This window comes from Terrapene carolina, unplaced genomic scaffold (assembly GCF_002925995.2).
Source record: "Terrapene carolina triunguis isolate 2854851 unplaced genomic scaffold, T_m_triunguis-2.0 Scaffold66, whole genome shotgun sequence".
Classification (NCBI taxonomy): domain Eukaryota; kingdom Metazoa; phylum Chordata; order Testudines; family Emydidae; genus Terrapene; species Terrapene triunguis.
The window spans coordinates 54,107,438-54,126,665 of record NW_020664417.1 but is presented as its reverse complement, the minus strand read 5'-3'; the positions used below and the strand labels follow the sequence as shown (position 1 = coordinate 54,126,665).

The 19,228-nt window shown below is 42.4% G+C and overlaps 1 protein-coding gene across 2 annotated transcripts in view; it reads right to left on the bottom strand.

The window, feature by feature from the left end:
• Positions 1–19,228, bottom strand: part of LNX1 (ligand of numb-protein X 1) — an 83,260-nt gene that overhangs the window by 5,094 nt on the left and 58,938 nt on the right. For both annotated transcript variants that reach the window (XM_024215958.1, XM_024215966.1), the window contains exons 7-8: positions 9,956–10,133; positions 3,930–4,158 (exon numbers count right to left, since the gene is read on the bottom strand). In XM_024215958.1, the coding sequence (XP_024071726.1) occupies positions 3,930–4,158; positions 9,956–10,133 (407 nt within the window). The remainder of the gene's footprint in view (positions 1–3,929; positions 4,159–9,955; positions 10,134–19,228) is intronic.

Below are 19,228 nucleotides of genomic sequence, written 5' to 3'. Positions count from 1 at the left end.
TGTACTCAGCAAACTAGTCCAGCACTTGATACGAAGCTTTCACAGATGCATTAAGAGATTAAAATACAATTTAACTGTGTTCTCTTTAAGTCTTAGATTCAAATAGTAAAATGTGTAATACCCTGCTCCTGGCTGCTTCATCTTTGTCTCTGCAACAATGAATATTGAAAGATTTTTTTTAAAGTGTTTCACATTCATACTTCAGAATGACAACCCGTGTCAGCAGACAAAACTGATTTCCCTGTCACTGATTTCATCTGTTTTCCCCTTGTTATAATGGATCAAAGTTACAGAACAACTTAGTCCAAACTTTCAATATAATGTATCTGTAAAACTGGCATTTGCTTGTGTACTTAATGGGGTTTAGAGGTATGTTTTTAAAGTTCTGCTTACAGCAAGACCATTAAAATGGGGGAGTGCTTGTCCAATTTCACGTCTCATACCCAGTTCTGCCACTGATTCTGTGATACACCTTGAATAATTCAATCTCTCTGCTTCACTTCACAGCTGAGTAGACTACTATTCACAGTATATCTGTGAAGTATTTGTAAGTTATGGTAGGCTGATCTAAAATGTATTTTTAAAAGTAGTGTTGGGGGGAATGCGAGGATAAAGAGAAGGAAGGAGGGCAAAATTAGCAAGGGTAGAAAAATTACTGTAGCTCTGGGGAAGTGTAACTTTGCTCTAGCTGCTGTGTAGTGTTCTCTTTATCACCTTCAACAATAAATGACCTGTATTCCTCAACAGCCAACTGAGTAGAAAAAACAAATGTTAAGAAATAACTATGCTAGATAGGGATGATTAGTCTTTACTTCAATAGATCTGACTACCAGCAAACATACCTGCCACTCACATGTGGTCCCTAGGACCTCGCTCAGACCATTGTTAGAAGCACACAGTTTTATAACCACCACATAATGTATCGTACTACAGAGTAGTTATTTATACACTAACAAGTCATCTAAAAATGACTCACCGAAGACCAGTTTTAAAATATCTTGGAAATGAAATTTGTGCCCATTTCTTGTGAGCTCAGCAAGTGCTTACTTATTTAAAGAATTTAGAAAGGCAGTGATTTCTGGTGCTTAGAGCCAGGCCCTGACAAGTCAGATTTGGCTTCTATTGCTGACTTGCTATGGGAGCTTGAGCAAACTGCCTAATCCTCAGTGTTTATTTCCTCATCTGTACCAAGCTTTGTAATGTGCATATGACCCATGGAAGAGAGGTGAGCTATATTAGGGGAATGTATTGCTCATTTACAGTATTGGTATCAGCGCAGAAGTATGCCCAGAGAAACACTAATCTTAAATCATACAGCTACACTCAGAAATTAAGGGGAAACAAAACCAGTACTCCAGGTTGTTGCTGAGGCCAGTGATTCTTCCTTCTCTCTCTCTCGCCCCATGTCTCCGTATCATGTTCTATATTTCCCCCCTACCATTTTCTCTCCTTTCTGTGTCCTCTTCCCATCTCCCTTATTCTGCCTGCTCTTCCTTCTCTGGCTTATAGATTCATAGATTCCTATCTTGCAGGACCAGGCCTGCTTGTTCTTTGCATTCCTCTTTCTTAGGGGCATTGTCTCCTGCTGTTGAACTTTAATTATAGTATCTAAATGTTCCACACTCTAATACACCAAGACTTCCTCCCATTGCACCACACTTGCATATTAAGCAATCTAGATTAACACTGACTAAGCAGAATTGTATTTGAATTGAATCATCTTTTCCCAAGACAAGCTTGGGCTGTGTAGCAAAGCTGTTGAAAATACCCTTGAAATCTAGTGGGGAGTGGCTCTTGCCAACAACATCCTGGAAGCCTAGTGAAAGGTCAAATCTCAGACTGGGGGGAAATGAGTTAATGTGTATTAATGATACATGTCCTGGTGACAGAGCTTGAAGGACTTCCAGATGTGTAGTGTGGACACCAGAGAGTCAATGAGAACAGAAGGGTAACCAGTATTTGCGCTAGATAAGATTGAAGTGTCTGATAACATGTATTGTTAAGTGAATAAGTCCAAATCTGTTGCTTGGGGCCTGCCAAACAAGCCAGTACTAATAGGGGTGAAATACACCTCTGTTACTGTCAATTCTAATAATCTTTATTCCCCCTATTTAATTTAAATTTAAGAAGACCAGCGCACCAGTTCAGCATACTAATTCCCCTACACTTCAGCCACACTGTGGCCCTTTTCTGTGAGTTGAGATGCAGCTGGGGATATGATTACAATGAATTTCCTGTTTTCAGACCTGCTGACATGGTGGGTAATTTTCCTTCAGTTAAAAAGTTGGGGGTTGTATATGTGCATTTTCTGGAGCAGGGAGGCTAATAAACTCAGCTGCTGTTCAAAAGGGTAAAATTCCCTTCCAGCCCAGAAAGCCAAAGATATCGGACTGCTTGATCTTAATGTGCTTTTGCTTATTGCTACTCTGCATCTCTGACAGTAACTTTATCTTGACTGCAGGACCCAGGACAGAGTGACCACAGTCCTCCTTCAGTGGTTACAGCAGGTGTGGTGAGCGGACTGAGGGAAAGCTTCCTCAAGGTGGACTTAGCTGTATTTTCCTCAGTGATAGGCAATGCATTGCCTTTATATTGAACCACTAAGAGTAAAGTTTAAATTTCTGTTGGCTTAGGAGGGAGAACTGTAAATTGTAGAGAGGGGAGCTCTCAATCCCTGTGGTGCAGTAAGGATAGCTATGCAGTGAGGCAGAGGGTGTGTTCTAGGGGTGATACTGGCATCTGACTGGTTCACCAGAACCATGGTGAAGGGTAAATTAAAATCCATCCTCAGTTGCTGATAAACACACTAGTTTCTACATAAAAGTAAAGAAGGGAAAAATCTATTGGCCTAGGCTATTTGCTCCCCCCCGGAATGAAGAGATGTACCTGACCCCTAAAGATGGCACAGATTTGCTTTTCACACTTTGTAACCTCCACCCACATACAAGGAAGGGCCTGCAAAATGGCCTAACATGGAATAGTAAGGAACAGAATCTAGCTAGAGTATAAATACCCAATAAAAGCAAAACCATGAAGCTGTGTACAAAAAACCTGAGTAACCCAACTGGTTTCACCCTTGTTCTCCATGCAGCGGAGCCACCTGATATTGCCCTTTTAAAAGAAAAAAAGGATATTCTGAACAGCCATTGGGTTCAGGTTAATAGGTAAAGCATATATAAACTGTCGCGTCAAATTCTGCAGTCCTAGAAATCAATGAGAGTTAAATTCCATTTAAGAATTGGAATTTCAGCATTAACTCAGTGTAATCCCTGATGCAGGGCAAGTCTTCATTAAAAGCTCAGGTTCAAACAACATTGCAAGATGCAGATTTATGCGTGCTGAAGATGTTAAAATGCCCTGTGTATGTAAGACAATTCAACTACACACTATGTGGCTTATTTTTACTAAAACTACAAAACAGCTGCTTCCTGTATCTTACAAATGAACTTTTCGCAGGCAGGTGGTGGAGTCAGGGGAGGCGATTCTGAGAAATGCACCAACTGTGTGCACTTTTTAACATCTGGGCAAAGTCAAACAGTTCAGCTGTATTTAACTAACACAGGATCTGTGAAGCTTGAGTGCTGCAGGGGTAGTTTTGGACTTTGCAGGGTGGTCCAGAGGGCTCAGATCCCAGATATAAAAGTTCTATGAGCTCCTACATCCACTCAGACTTTTCCTTAACACATTTTCAACTATAGGACTGTTCAGGATATTTCTTTCCTCCCTTAAAAGCAGCCCTATGTGTCTACTTTCCATATATGTATATACAATTACTAAAGGGAGGTATTTAAAATAAAGGTTTTTGACAGAGCCTGGATTTAATTAAGATGTCAGTGTAATGAATCAGGCCAAAAAACAAGAGCCATCCAAGAAACATAAATCTTTCTTCCCACTCCCCTTCAACACAAGGATGTAATTTTTGGACTTACCGTGGCAGCTGAAGCCACATAACCCAGGAAGGTGACCATTCACTGTTATCAGATGTGTTCTGAGTGGTGTCAGGGAGTGATACATGGCTCATGTCCTCCAGGGCCTCACATTCTTTCATTTCCAAGGCTTTGAGCACTACAGACGAGGTGGTGTTTTTCAACAGGGCTACTGCCTCGCTACGGCTGACACCAGTCAGGTCAATTCCATTCACGTTCAGCAAAATGTCACCTGAAGGACAATAAACAGAACCATTGTAAAAGGAGAAAATGGTTTTAAGGCTTTAATTAATTTTTCCTTTTAAACAAAATGCATTTCAGGAATAGGCCAGGGCAGGGAACTTGTTGCCTGTCAAAAGTGGTTGTTAATATTTTCATATGAAATAAATGTGAGGCAGAAAATAGACCTTGAGAGTGGGATGAGGGGCTGAACTCAAACATGCATCAGCGCAGCCAGAATGGGCAAAGGTAGTGTTTTTGGTCATACTACTCTTCAACCCTGGATCAGAGTGCAGCCAAGGGCCCTGAGGTAACAGAGAGCAGTCTAAGGGCTGTTGAATAACATAACCCGCTCACTGCCCGGCATTAAACAAGGTTTGGCATACGCAGCTTTGTACCATGGCAAACACCGTTACAAGTCCTTTTAACTTTTTCTTAAAGATACAAAAAAGAAGGAAACACAGTTTATTAAGTAAGGTTTTCATTTTAACAATATCCCTTTCCCTTTAGCTGGCAAGAGTTTTTAGATGGAAAACCTCCTTGTTTGAGAGTCTTTTAGATGGGATAAAGAGAAGAATTTAGTTGAGATGGGCCGGAGTTGTCATCGTTGTTAAAGTCTGATCCCAGAAGACAAAACACACACAAGAGGGAAGAGAAAAGAACAGCGAAGATAGAAAATGCAGCTTCTATCTCTGATATTGATTTCACTTGCAACCTCACTGCAGAAAAACACAGGCATGGCACATGGTCTTATCAGCCACTCTCGAGACCTGGCAAACTCATGTCAGCATCAGGCTGTGTAGAACATTGCTTTTGCTGTCTCTCTTTGGTCACAGGCTTACAGTACTGTTGCAAAATATACAGTCTTGAGTGGCTAAGCCCAACTCTTATCAGACACAAGGAAAAAGGAGAGAGAGAGAGAGGAAAGAAGAAAAATAAGGTAGGGAAAGAAGAGGACATGGAGGGACAGGGGGAGGGAAGGAAGTTTCATATCTTAGGTGGAGGTTGGATTTCAGCGGGTAGAGGTGGAAATGTCATCTGGTTCTCTCTTCCTTTGGCCCTGTCTGCTCAGGATTAGGATGAAGGAGGTTTGGCATCCCAGGAGATGGTGGGGGTTGCAATCATGATGGTGAAGCTCACTCCAGCCAATTTCCCTTCCTGCCTTCCCCCGCAAAAAAAGTTTCTCTAAGGACTCCAAAAGGCAGTGATGGGCAAAATAGCCCATCTCATTGTTATTTTATCTACCAGTTAGGCCTAGTTTCTGACACATCAATTTTTGGTTCACATTTCTCTTGTTTACCAAGCATGATCTTATCCCAGTCCTTGAGTTGTATCAGCAGCCCTTTTCGTTTGGAAAAATTCAGACTTGCTTTTGCACCTTTTCCTATCAACATTTGTTGTTACAGGTTGTTGTGATATCTTATGAACTTTTTACTGTTGAGGGTAAATTACGATAAATTTGTAGGCTCAGTTATCACAACAGGGCTACTCTAAACAGGACGGGTGTATAGATGATCCATTGAGATTATTATGCTGGGTGAGGTTCTCTAGTGAACAGAGAGCTCTGAAGATGTCCTCCCCACCCCTGGCACACCACCTACAACAGGTGAGGGGCTGGATAGGAATGCCACAGAGGTGTGTTTATGCACCAGATGAGGAGTCCTTTACATGGAGGCAATCAACAGCTAACCACGTAGGGCAGCTTTAAGGCCTCTCTACACTGATGCAGCAGTAAAAATGGGACAAAGTGGGGCTGAAGAGCATGGGACTTGAATTCTAAAATTTGAATCCCCTCGGGGATGTTGATTCCCCCCATGATTAGTCACCAGCTTTCTGCCTCAGTTTCTCTAGCTCTACTATAGGGATAATACACAGACACAACTGCACATGGCACTGTGATAATTAAGGTCTGTAAAGTGCACTTCAAATACTTTTGTATGTGCCATTGTTTTACATTCAGGTGTTTGTTTTCAAACTGAATTTAAAATCTGGAAGAGAAAGAGTTGTTTATTTTATTCCTCCGCTGATGCTATTATTTGTCCTAAACCGAGAACAGTAAATTTAGCAGGTTTTCTGTAAACTTTGTACCAATGTATTATTAATGTTTATTTAAATATGCCTCTGGCTGCCTCACACAATACAACAAATGACATACAGCGGTTTTAGAAATAAGAATGACCCCATAATTACCAGAGTGAACACACAAAAAAAGAGGGGGAAATCTATTAGTGTCACACCACTCTTGAAGAAGCAGTAATTCACAATACCAAGCGCCCCCTTTCAACTTGGAACAAGCTCCAAGCTAAAAGCTTCCTGTGGTGCCTCCAGTCCATTTTGTCTTATATGTGCCTGCCTCTTAGGCCAGGTCTGCTCCTAAAACGTAGGTTGACTTGCAGCGGCGGCTCTAGGCACCAGCGCTCCAAGCACATGCCTGGGGCAGCAAGCCACGGGGGGCGGTCCGCTGGTCCCTGTGAGGGCGGCAATCAGGCAGCCTTCGGCGGCATGCCTGCGGGAGGTCCGCCGGTCCCGCGGCTTCGGCGGCAGGTACGCCCTGAGAAGAGGTGAAAGTGGGCCGGTATGGCGTACTGGTAAGAAGTGGCTGCCAGTACTTTAACGTCGCTCCCCCTCCCCTATGGCAGCCCTGCCGGTAGGCTCCCTACTGGCAGAGCCGCTGACGGGGGGGATAGGAGGGCAAAAGGGGCAGCTGCCCCAGGGCCCGGCAATTTAAAAGGGCCCGGGGCTCCTGGCCACCGCGGCAGTGGCTAGAGCCCCGGGCCCTTTAAATCGCCGGCGGAGCCCCGGGCACTGCGGATGGGCTGGCTGGGGGAGGCTGACCCCCAGCCCCGACCCTTCCACCCAAGGCTCCACCCCTTCTGGGGGCCAGGAGCCAGGCCCCCATACCGGTAAGTCTTTTATGTTACTTTCACCCCTGCCCCTGAGCAACATACTTAAGTCGACTTAACCCCCACTCTAGATGCAGCAAGGTTGACAAAAGAATTCTTCCATCTTGGAGAGGTGGATTAACTACATCGGAAAACCCTTTCCGTTGATGTAGGAAGTATCTACACTACTGTAGTTGTAGCGCAGACATACCCTTAGACCAGGGATCAGCAACCTTTCAGAAGTGGTGTGCCGAGTCTTCATTTATTCACTCTAATTTAAAGTTTCACATGCCAGTAATACATTTTAATGTTTTTAGAAGGTCTCTTTCTAGAAGTCTATAATATATAACTAAACTATTGTTGTATGTAAAGTAAATAAGGTTTTTAAAATGTTTAAGAAGCTTCATTTAAAATTAAATTAAAATGCAGAGCCCCTGGACCGGTGGCCAGGACCTGGGCAGTGTGAGTGCCACTGAAAATCAGCTCGCGTGCTGCCTTCGGCACACGTGCCATAGGTTGCCTACCCCTGCCTTAGACCATATACTCCTTGTGGCATGGACTATATGTACAGGCACCCTGATCAGCGCTAAGCATCTGATCAGCATTTAATTGTAGGTGACAGAAATACTGATGCCTATAGTTAAGGTTGCCCAACATTTTCCATTATAAGATCGTGTTTACAGCGGTTTATAACTTTGCCAAACTTTAAGCGTTTGGGCTGAAATTTTCTGCCTCAGGCTGAATGTTTTTGCAAAATTTAAGCCAAGATGATTCAGCCACATTTCAGAATGAAGCTAGGGGAACAGACGTTTTAATGCATAAAATATGTATAAAATTCTTACATCCATTTTGTGGAGAAGCTCTAGTAGCTCCATGCATTGGAACAAGAATACCTAAAATTCTGTCCGTATGATGCATCCTCTAGCCCAGGGCTTCAGGGGCTGAGCATGACTTTGTTGCCAGGAACAGAGCAGGGAGACTCTCTACTGTGCTCTCAGCGTTCCTCCTGTTGGCACACAGGCAGCAAAGAATAAAAAGAGGAAGCAGCCAGATTGAAATGAAGAGGGGTTAAGGGGAGCAGAATTTGGAGCTGTTTGGAGGAGGGGGGAGGGTACTAGAAGGAGGGGCTGAAGCGGGATGGAGTCTGGGACTGGGACAAGGACAGGCTGGAGGGGTCTGAGGGAAAGGGTCTGTAACCACTACCGCACATTCCCCTCAGAACCTGGAATAGAACCCATAGTCTCAACATTTCTCTGCTGTCAGATCCACTGGCAAAATGTGTCTCTCATCCCCCTTTAGTGGTTGGCCCACATAGAGGATGAAAACCTACACCTGCAATGGCTGGTGCTCTGGGAATAAATCAAGGTTGTACAGTGAAGGAGGCTGTTATATGTAAATCCCTGCCTCACTTGTTGCAGAAAATGGAAAGTGTGTAGTAAATGAGGCAGGGCTGGGTATTGCAGGGACAGAAAGTCCTGGGTTCATGCTTTGGGTACTTAAATACTGCCCTGGAGAACCTGATTCTCTCTTACTCTCCCACAGAGTTCCAGTCTCATCTCAGGCACGTCACTTAAACCAAAGTTCAGTGGTGGTCATTAATTGTGTGTTCCTCATTTTCTGGGTATCCAGACCTGGAGTCTGATTTGCAGAAAAGCTGAGCACTCACAGCTGCAACTAATCAATGGGAACTGTGCTTTGAACATAGGATATGCTATATAATGCTACATAACCTGAAAAGATCAGGTCCTAGGCATCTCTAATTGGGCACTTAATATTAGTGGACAATTTTGACATTAATACTATTGCGAAGAGCGCCACTGAAAAGCCCTTGAGGAATTGAATAATTCTGCCTTCAGAGAAGTATCAGAGGGGTAGCCGTGTTAGTCTGGATCTGTAAAAAGTGAAAAAGAGTCCTGTGGCACCTTATAGACTAACAAATGCATCTGACGAAGTGGGTATTCACCCATGAAAGCTTATGCTCCAATACGTCTGTTAGTCTATAAGGTACCACGGAACTCTTTGTTGCCTTCAGAGAAGGGTTTGAATAGTGTGCAGTAAATAAGGCTTAGGACCACACATTGAAAAACTGAGGATAAAACAAAATATTGAAAAGCTGCCTATTAAGTGAGCACCGTCCATCCTGTGCACTGAATGAGGCAGGGGTCCTGTGGAAAAATAGTATGTGACCATGTAATTGAAGACTGTATTATAATACATATGCAGACAAGGGGGCCAAATAAAGTGTGGACGAGCAACCTGAATTTTGTCCTAACTTTGCATGCTTGACTTTACAGCCTTAACATTCTTTTCATTTTTTTTTATATGTAATAAATAATATAGGCCCATTCACCCTCTCATGGTAAAACCCATAGGAATTGATACTGAAAAGAAAATCTCTGCAAAGATCCCTTTGCTAAGGTCCCACCACATCATCTGATTGGGGGAGAGATTCTGCCCCTCCACAGAAAAGACTGTGGGGAATGGAGGCTCAGTAGAAGAGGCTATTCTATACACCCTCAGGCTGTATTTTTTTTAACAACTTCAGCAGGTCTTTGGGGGTGGTGGGATGATTTACATTACATTACCACTCACCCCCACACTGACCACTGCCTCGGTGCATACACAGGACCACATAGAGAGTGACCACAGGCTCTGAGAGGAGAGTGGGGGACAGCACTGCAGATGTAGCTAGGAGAACCAAGGGCTCCACAGGAGGAGGGTCCCTCCAGCCATAGGTCTCAGAGGCATAATCTCAGCTAAGGAGTTTGCCTTCTTTTAAAAACTCTTTCAGGCTAGTTTCTTTCTCATTTCTGAGAGATATCTAAGTGTCTACAGAAACATACAGAGTGTGGCACCCCTTTGTGATCTTTCAGTTCGTCAAAAGGGAGCTTTCCATTCAAGCAGGCCTCCAAACCCCATTAGCTTTACCTGTTTTCATTCTGCCATCTCTGCTGATGACTCCTCCAGGTTCAACACTTATCACGTAGATGGGCAAATCCCATTCCCTGTGAGATGCTCCACCTGCCACAGTCATTCCCAGTGACTCTGTGTGATCTTTCCGGACAGACACCACCTTCTCATGACAGGTGACAGCATGAAGGGTGTTCTGTGGAGGCCAAATAGCAAGGATAAATGAAGTGTTCACATACAGCCTTCTGATAGCTTCATCACTTGGAGTAATCAAACTGGAATTAATATGCAGTTGTATGATGACTACTCAGAGGATCTCAAAGCATTTTACAACCCCTGAGATCACAACACTTGTGTGGACAGTAAATATGACTATCCTACTGCTTGGGATTCCGCAGGGTCACAGCTATGACCAAAGCACTCCAAACTTGGATGAGTAAAGTCGGTCACTAAATCTGTATTTGGGATCCAGTACTGCTCCCATTAAAGTCAGTGGTGGTTTTGTCATTTACCTTAATGGGAGCAGAATCAGGGTGCCTGGACACACAAATAAAGTGGCCTGAGTTTTCAGTTAGAAAGCAACCAGAGATTATACACTAGTAAAAATTTTGGGTGTTCAGCACCTCTGAAAATCAGACCACTTATTTAGGTGCCTCAATTTAGATTTGGGTGCTTAACTTTAGGCATCCAAATTTGAAAACTTTGTCATACATATTTAACAAAGAAGAAACAATATATGTACTATAAGGAACAAACCTATAGGGGATGGACTACATGACATCATAGTTCTTTTCCATCTCTAATTTCTATGACTCTATGAAAATCTCCAGGAGAAACTGGCTAGAAGGATGTGTATTTAATTAGGGAGAACAACAAAGGACTTTTATAGAATAAGTGTCAAGGGCTTCTGTGGTGATTCATTTATTGCTGATTTTTAAAAGGTTGCTTCTGTGTGATGGCCATATCCAAACTATGAGGCGATTCATCTTTTTTCTCCCAATAGGAAAAGCTAACCACTTTGTTAGGCAAGGGTGCTCAGTTTGTTTATACTTTGTGAATAAGGGTCAGACAAATCAACACACATCATCAGATACTGAAGGATCATAAGGTAACATAGGTTCTAAAATGTAATACTGTCAGGGAAAGCCTTTCTAGTATTCAGATAGAGTTCCCTCCTCCGCATGTGACCTGAATGTGTGTGTGTTTCAAAGCACCCCATTCCCTACCAAATAATTTATAAAATGGACATGGATTTTTCTCCAAAAAAATCTGGATTTAAACCTTACTGAATAACTTTAACTGCCCTAAATAATTGATATGCTATGTTCCTACAATTACTTTCTGAACATTCCAGCCTCTAGAGCAGAACTGGCACACTACTGTCAAGTTTCAGTATAGAAATACAATACATGTGCTGCAGGGCTAGCTGCTCTATGACATGTTACAAAAGATCTCATCATTCATGAGTGTGATATCACATCTGTGATACGCAAAAAGATGGATCAGTCTCATTCAGGGCTGTGATAATCCCATCCCTGAAATCTCAGATTCGACCAAGAAATCCTATTTCAAGTTCTGACTAAATGGCATAGAGAGAACAACAATCAAATGTATGGCTCTTCTGGCAATGGCTAGAGTAAACTTCAAGGAAAGACAGAAATGGGAAAGTAGGAAAAGGGAACAATTGCATTGGGAAATCTGCCGATGAATGATTAGTGGGCTTGAGTATGTATATATTTACAGCATTTTATTTTTAAAGGCACATTTAGAATGAGGAGACTATAATTCCATCTCAAGAGTTCTGCGATTAAACAAACAAGCTGCATTTATCAGCTGCCCATCCAGCAAAGGACTTCTAGACACTTCAGAAAATAAGCAGAAAATATCAAAATGCTAATATTCCATAACACTTCAGATAATAAAGTCACTAAACTCCATCTAAAGAGGTTCCTTCTTATGTCGTAGGGATAGAAATTGCAAAGGTAGCACTGTTATGGATGCTGCATACCACGTAACCCCTGGCCTGAGATGGAACACAGAGAGTCAGAACCTCTGTAAGACGACTTGCTATTGTGGTTTGAGAGTAACTGAACACTTCCAAAGGATCTACAGCACAACTGTGTGAAATCATCCAAATTTTTTTCACAAGGATTTTCACAAAAAATGTTCATTATTCTATTTCAGGTAGTTTCATTCCTGCAAAATATTGTCTTTTTTCAAAATTAATATTTTACATGAATGTGTAAAATTGTTGTGACTCAACCCTTTGCTCAAAAATAAACCTAATTTTGCTTTGGTTTACCCATTTGCATGCAAAAAATTGCCCCCTTTCCCCTTGAGAATGGGTTGATTTAACTGAGAATAGCCCTTTTCGGGGTGGAGGGTGGGGAGAGTAGTGCTTATTTTTCACAAAAGGGCAGTTTTTGAATTTGTAACAACGGCTCAAAATTATATCCTCTGATTCAGAGCATGCTTGTTAGCTATTCTATGCCCATTCTGTCTCAGACATCAAGAATGTTACTGATAAAAGTAGGCTGTTTATGCCATATTTCTGAAGAAACAGTGCAGACACTATCAGCATTTAAGAGTTATGTTCAGAAACAAATTGACAAATGTTACTTTTCAATGAAAAATGATTGAAGAACTGCTTTTCTGTGTGTGCGCGCGCACACACACACAAGCCAACAATCAGCTTCCCTTTGAAGATTCCTTGCAGCATCATATTTTTTGAAATGATCATAGATAGATGGGAACTGTGAATTCTCAAACAAGGGGAAGATAGTGATAAAAGGAAATTAAAGGCTTTTTAATAAACACATGGACCGCACTTTCGGAGGTATTGCTGATAATGAGTAAACCAGTTAAAAGGCAATGTTTATTAATGAGTGCATTTCAATACATTCTCTTCTAAACAACTATCCTTCTCCATCCTTTTGAAATGACCTTGAAGGCCATGATGGGGAAAACATACAGCTTGTCCCTTCCCCCCCCCCCCCTTTTTTTTTTTAGTTTACTGTAAAATAAATATTTACAGCAAATTATCACAACCTCAAAGTCATGACGCGTGTCTCACAGGCAATGGACACAGCTGCAGCTGCTTGGAAAATATATATTACCTACAGGCTAACCCACTCACACAGCTACAGGACATTATGTGCCTGAGCAGCAGGGGCAGTGGGCTCGGTCTTTAAGGACTGGACAACAACTTGTTATAAACAATCGGAGTAGAAGAAATCGTTACAATTAAAACCAAGTGCTATTTTAGTGTCTAGTACTGCATCTGCGTTGAAGTCAATGGCAAAACTCCCAATGACTTCAAAGGAGCAGAATCTGGCTCTATTTCTATATTACAAATCCTGTTTAACAGATCCCTCTGTAGTACAGGAGAGTGTTTCTGACATCTTTTCTATTCAAGTCCAGGCAGCAGCAGCAGCAACTTGGGCTTTACATTGCCTTGTTCCTCAGACATGGGAGGATAGCTTACTAAGAACCTGCCCATGACCAATCATACACCACACTGTATGCAAAATACACTCCCAATACACACCAAAGAGGATGTATTCAATACAGATTGTGTTGCTACTTCATCACTGATCTGCTGGCTGTCCTTCTGTTTACCATTGGCATTTGCTTGAAAGAAAGCCTCTTTTCTCCTCTTTCCAGATGGAGGCAGGATGTCATGAGGGCAGTGACTTGGCCAAAAGGGATTCCTGAGTCATTATACAATAACAAATAATACTGGAGTCTGGAGTTTATTCTTGGCACTGAATACGCTGGAGACTTGAAGGCAAAATCCAGCACACATTTATATCCTTGTTATATAGTTAACCCGGACAGAACTGGCTCTCTCAGAAAGTTAAAAGAGGGGACCAGCGATGTTAACAAAAATCCATCTCTCCCAAGGATGAATTATCCCCCCAAATAAACTTCAAATTAATAACACCAGGTTATGTTAATTAGCAATTTCTCTATTAGCCACATTTAATTTAACAATCCCCACTGACGAAGCCAAGTGTAAGATTCACCAAGCCACACATCCAAAGGAAATTGCTTTGACTTGAAAGCATGGCCAGGAAGATGTCCATTAGATCTAAGCAAGAGCACATACTGTATTACCAGATTCTGGGCTGGCACGCTTAATCCCTGCACTATGGTCTGTTTTTAAAAAAATATTTAAGCCCGCATGGCCTGCAAAGCCTAATTTTAAAGAGAGGTTTCAGAGTAGCAGTCGTGTTAGTCTGTATCCGCAAAAAGAACAGGAGTACTTGTGGCACCTTAGAGACTAACAAATTTATTAGAGCATAAGCTTTCGTGGGCTACAACCCACTTCTTCGGATGCATATAGGATGCTATATGCATCCGAAGAAGTGGGTTGTAGCCCACGAAAGCTTATGCTCTAATAAATTTGTTAGTCTCTAAGGTGCCACAAGTACTCCTGTTCTTTTTGCATTTTAAAGAGAGTGAATTATGAAAGAGTATGGTGAAAAAAATACAGGGTATGTACTGAGAACTATCTGGTAAATACAGAGCAATACTCACGTGTGTCTGACAAAAGGCAAACAACACTACAACAGTGAGTTAAAGACAGAGTGCACCACAGCAAAACTCTACGGCGCCTCCACATAATCAATTCCACAGGCTGTGTGAGCTCCTTCAGAGTTGTTCAGTCTATTGAATCATAGGTGCCACATTGGAAAAGCAAAAACTAGATTCTAGCTAACCAGCAAGAGTGCAGCACAGCATCAGTGTTGTGGGGAAAGGGAAACAGAACCACCTCCCTCCTCGTGCACCCTTTCAGAAAGAATGGGGCTGTTTGCATACCCTTAGCTAAATGGTGCCAGGGGCATGTGTATGACTGAGGGTACATCTACATGGTGGGTGATGTGCACTACAGGGGAGTGATTTCTAAAGAGCACTACCATATTGCGCAATAATTGGTCCATGTAGACCCAGCTGGTGCACCCTAGATTCACAGATTTCAAGGCCAGAGGGGAAGATTGTGATCATCTAGTCTGCCCTCCTGGATAGTACAGGCCATAGACCTTCCCCAAAATAATTCCTACAGCAGATCTGCTAGAAAAACATCCAATCTTGATTTAAAAATTCTCAGTGATGGAGAATCCACCACAGCCCCTGGTAAATTATTCCTTGGTCAGTTACACTCACTGTCAAAAATTTACTCCTTAATTCCAGTCTGAAGTTGTCTAGCTTCAACTTCCAGCTTTGTACCTTTCCAGTGTTGTACCTTTCCCTGCTAGACTGAGGAGCCTATTCCTAAATAATTGTTTCCCATGTAGATACTTACAGATTGTAATCAAGTCACCCCTTAACCTTCTCTTTGTTAAGCTAAATAGATTGAGCTCTGAGTCTTTCACTATAAGGGATGTTTTCTAATCCTTTGATCATTCTTGCAGCTCTTCTCTGCACCCTCCAATTTACCAACATTCTTCCTGAGTTGTGGGCACCAGAGTGGAACATGGTATTCCAGTAGCAAACACACCAGTCCCAAATACAGAGGTAAATAACCTCTCTACTCGAGATTCCCCTGTTTTATGCATCCCAGGTTTGCAATAGGTCTTTTGGCCACAGCGTTGCACTGGGAGCTCATGTTCAGCTGAGTATCCACCAGGATCCCCAAATCTTTTTCAGAGTTACTGCTTCCCAGGATAGAGACCCCATCCTGTAAGCCTGGCCTCCATTCTTTGTTCCTAGATGTATACATTTACATGTAGCCATATTAAAATGCATATTCTTTGCTTGCACCCAAGCTTACCTAGCTATCTAGAACAGGGGTCAGCAACCTTTCAGAAGTGGTGTGCCGAGTCTTCATTTATTCACTCTAATTTAAGGTTTCGCGTGCCAGTAATATATTTTAACATTTTTAGAAGGTCTCTTTCTATAAGTCTATAATATATAACTAAACTATTGTTGTATATAAAGTAAATAAGGTTTTTAAAATGTTTAAGAAGCTTCATTTAAAATTAAATTAAAATGCAGAGCCCCCCGGACCAGTGGCCAGGACCCGGGCAATGTGAGTGCCACTGAAAATGAGCTCGCGTGCCGCCTTCAGCACACGTGCCATAGGTTGCCTACCCCTGATCTAGAAGATTTGGTCTGAATCAGTGACCTATCCTCTTGATTATTTAACACTGCCCCAATTTGTGTGTCATCTGAAAACTTTACCAGTGATGATTTTATGTTTTTTCCAGGTCATTGATAAAAGCTTCCTAGTGCACTGTAATGTAATGCTGTTTCAGTACTATTTTGAAGTACACTAGGGAACCTTTAGTGCACACCAGCAGGGTCTGCAGGGATCAATTAATGTGCACCACGTTAATGCGCTTTAGAAATCACACTCTTGTAGTGCACATTACCCCATCGTGTAGACAAGCTCTAAGTCACCCGAGTGCCATGCTGCAGTAACGCCAGAGGCATCTCTATCCCAGCCACATCCCTTCAGTGCGGCTATGATTCTCAAAGCCGGATCTGAGCCCCACATCTAAATATCCTTGGAGCTGGTTGCTGAAGAGCTGAACTGTGCAGATGGATAACCTGTTTTTCAAGCAAAACACCTATGGTCGTTCACACTCATTAGCTCAGAAATACCACAGGCACCTAGTAAACCAACATCTGAAATTAAATCAGATGAGACTTGAAGGTCTACAGGCTCAGGAGCTCCTTCTGCGGGGGCATGGAGGGGATGTGTGAAAGGAAAAGGCAGCTATGCAGCCTGCTCTCTCCAATCTCGATTTAACCACCCCAGAGCTCATCTGTCTTGGGGTGGAAAGGCCACAGAAGGGAGGAGTCAGGGATTAGGTGCTCCAGATAGCATATTCCTCCTCCTACACAGCCAAAAAAATGTAAAAAAAGTCATTTGTCAAGAGAGAGAGATTTGTTTCTGAGAAAATCTCCGTCTTCGCTGTGCCCTCCACTGGAGGGGTCACAAAGTGCTGCCACTGGCCAGAAGCAGCACAGCCACAAAACCAGCTGTGCCGTCACTGTTGGGACAGGAGACAGAGAGGCACAGAGACATACTCCAGACACCTGTTGGGGGATTCCCTTATTTCCATATCCTATGCAACAAAATAAGGCCCCACCAGCTCCACGTAGGGTACTGCAATGCAAACACAACTCCCTAAATCTCACAAGTCAATGCAGTTCCCCAAATCAACTTGTAACTAATCAAGAATTCCTTTCTTGCACCTCTTTATACACGAAGAGAAGAAAGGGGGCCAAAGTTGGGTATGGAATAGAATTAATGTACTGAATTCCCCTGTACCATACCCATAGACCAGTAACACAAATATATTAGATATAGCAGACGCTCAGGCAGTCACTGGAAATCATGTGATAGCGACATGAGTTGATTGCTATCCCACTCAGAGATCACGAAAGCACTATTTCATTGGAAAGTAATGACTTGCAGATGCAGTATCAGCTAGGATAGTCTTGTGACAGGATGGCAGCAGCCTTGTTTCATCTCTGCTGTTCTGGATAGCAGACATGGGCCTGTTCTTACAGCACGAGGGAGGAGTTATGTCTGTGAATGGCATGCGAGGGTACAGGTAAGATGGAATATGCTGCAGGAAGTACCATTTCTTAAGGGTCTGAATGAGCATAATTGATAAAAGGAGGAAAACAACAAAGGGATGTTTATAAGCATTTTTAAAATGTGGGCCTGTTCCTTTCTCCCCACTGGCAGCTGCATTCGGGAGCTGACAGCTGGCAGTGCAGTCTAAGGCATGTGGTCCTTTAAGGTCACAGTTGCCTGCTTATCAGTCAGGATTGATTTTAAATGAGCCCTGCTGCTTTTTAAAGCCCCTAGTGACACGGTCCTGCCTATATTCAGAACTCTCTCTTTGCTGGATAGCCGTGCTGTGGCACTGATCTCCTTTTAGGGATTCCACCTTTGTATGGTGTATGTAGCTAGGACTCTGCTTTCTGTGTACTGGATTCCAGGTGAAGGATATGCTGAATGACGCACACACTGCTGTCACCTTTGTGGAAACGGTATGCTTGTTCTTTGTCATTTTCCTTAATCTAACAATACCTAGTCCTTATATAGGGCTTTTCTTCCATAGATCTCAAAGCACTTTACAAAGGAGGTCAGTATCAGTATCATCATCCCGGTTTTCATAGATTCCTAGATTCTAAAGCCAGAATAGACCGTTGCGATCATCTAGTCTGACCTCCTGTATAGCACAGACCATAGAACTTCCCCAAAATCATTTCTATGGCAGATCTTTTAGAAAAACATCCAATCTTGATTTTAAAATTATCTGTGATAGAGACTCTACCACAACCCTTGCTAAATTGTTCCAATGGTTAAGTACACACACTGTTAAACATTTACCCCTTATTTCCAGTCTGACTTTGTCTAGTTTAATCTTCCAGCCATTGGATGGTGTCGTACCTTTATCTGCTAGACTGGAGAGCCCATTATTAAATATTTGTTCCCCACATACATCCTTATAGACCGTGATCAAGTCACCCCTTAACCTTCTCTTTGTTAAGCTAAATAGATTGAGCTCTTTAGTCTACCACTATAAAGGCAAAATTTCTAATAGTTTATTCATTTTTGTGGCTCTTCTCTGAACCCTCTCCAATCAACATCCTTCTGGAATTGTGGGCACCAGAACTGAACACAGTATTCCAGCAGTGGTTGCACCAGTACCAATTATAGAGGTAAAATAATCTCTCTACTCCTACTCGAGATTCCCTTTCTTATGCACCCCGGGATCACATTAGATCTTTTGCTCACAGTGTTGCACTGGCAGCTCATGTTCAGCTGATTATCATTCATGACCCTCAGTCTTTTTCAGAGTCACTGCTTCCCATGATAGAGTCCCCCATCCTCTAAGTATGCCTTACAGTCTTTGTTCCCAGATGTATATATTTATACTTACTGTATTAAAATGCATATTGTTTGCTTGCACCCAGTTTACTAAAAGGTGAATGACTGAGTAACAGTCACAGTAATCAACACCCAAGTGTGGGAATATCACACCCAGTCTATGCAAGCTTCTTCCCTTCATGCTTTGTTCCAGATGGAGTAAGTGCAGATAAGCCTCTTATTTTTGTTAGAATACATTACATTTTGCTGGCTCAGGCTGGGAGGCAGGTTTGTGTACAGTATAGTGTGTGTGTGTATAAAACTTTTGTCTCATTATTATCCTTCAGCTTCCTCTCTCCCAAGCCTTCCAAACTGAGTCAAGACAGAAGCACTTCCTAGTGTATAAATAAAGACGATCTCTGTTTTTACATTTATACCGCAGAATAAGATGTGCTTCT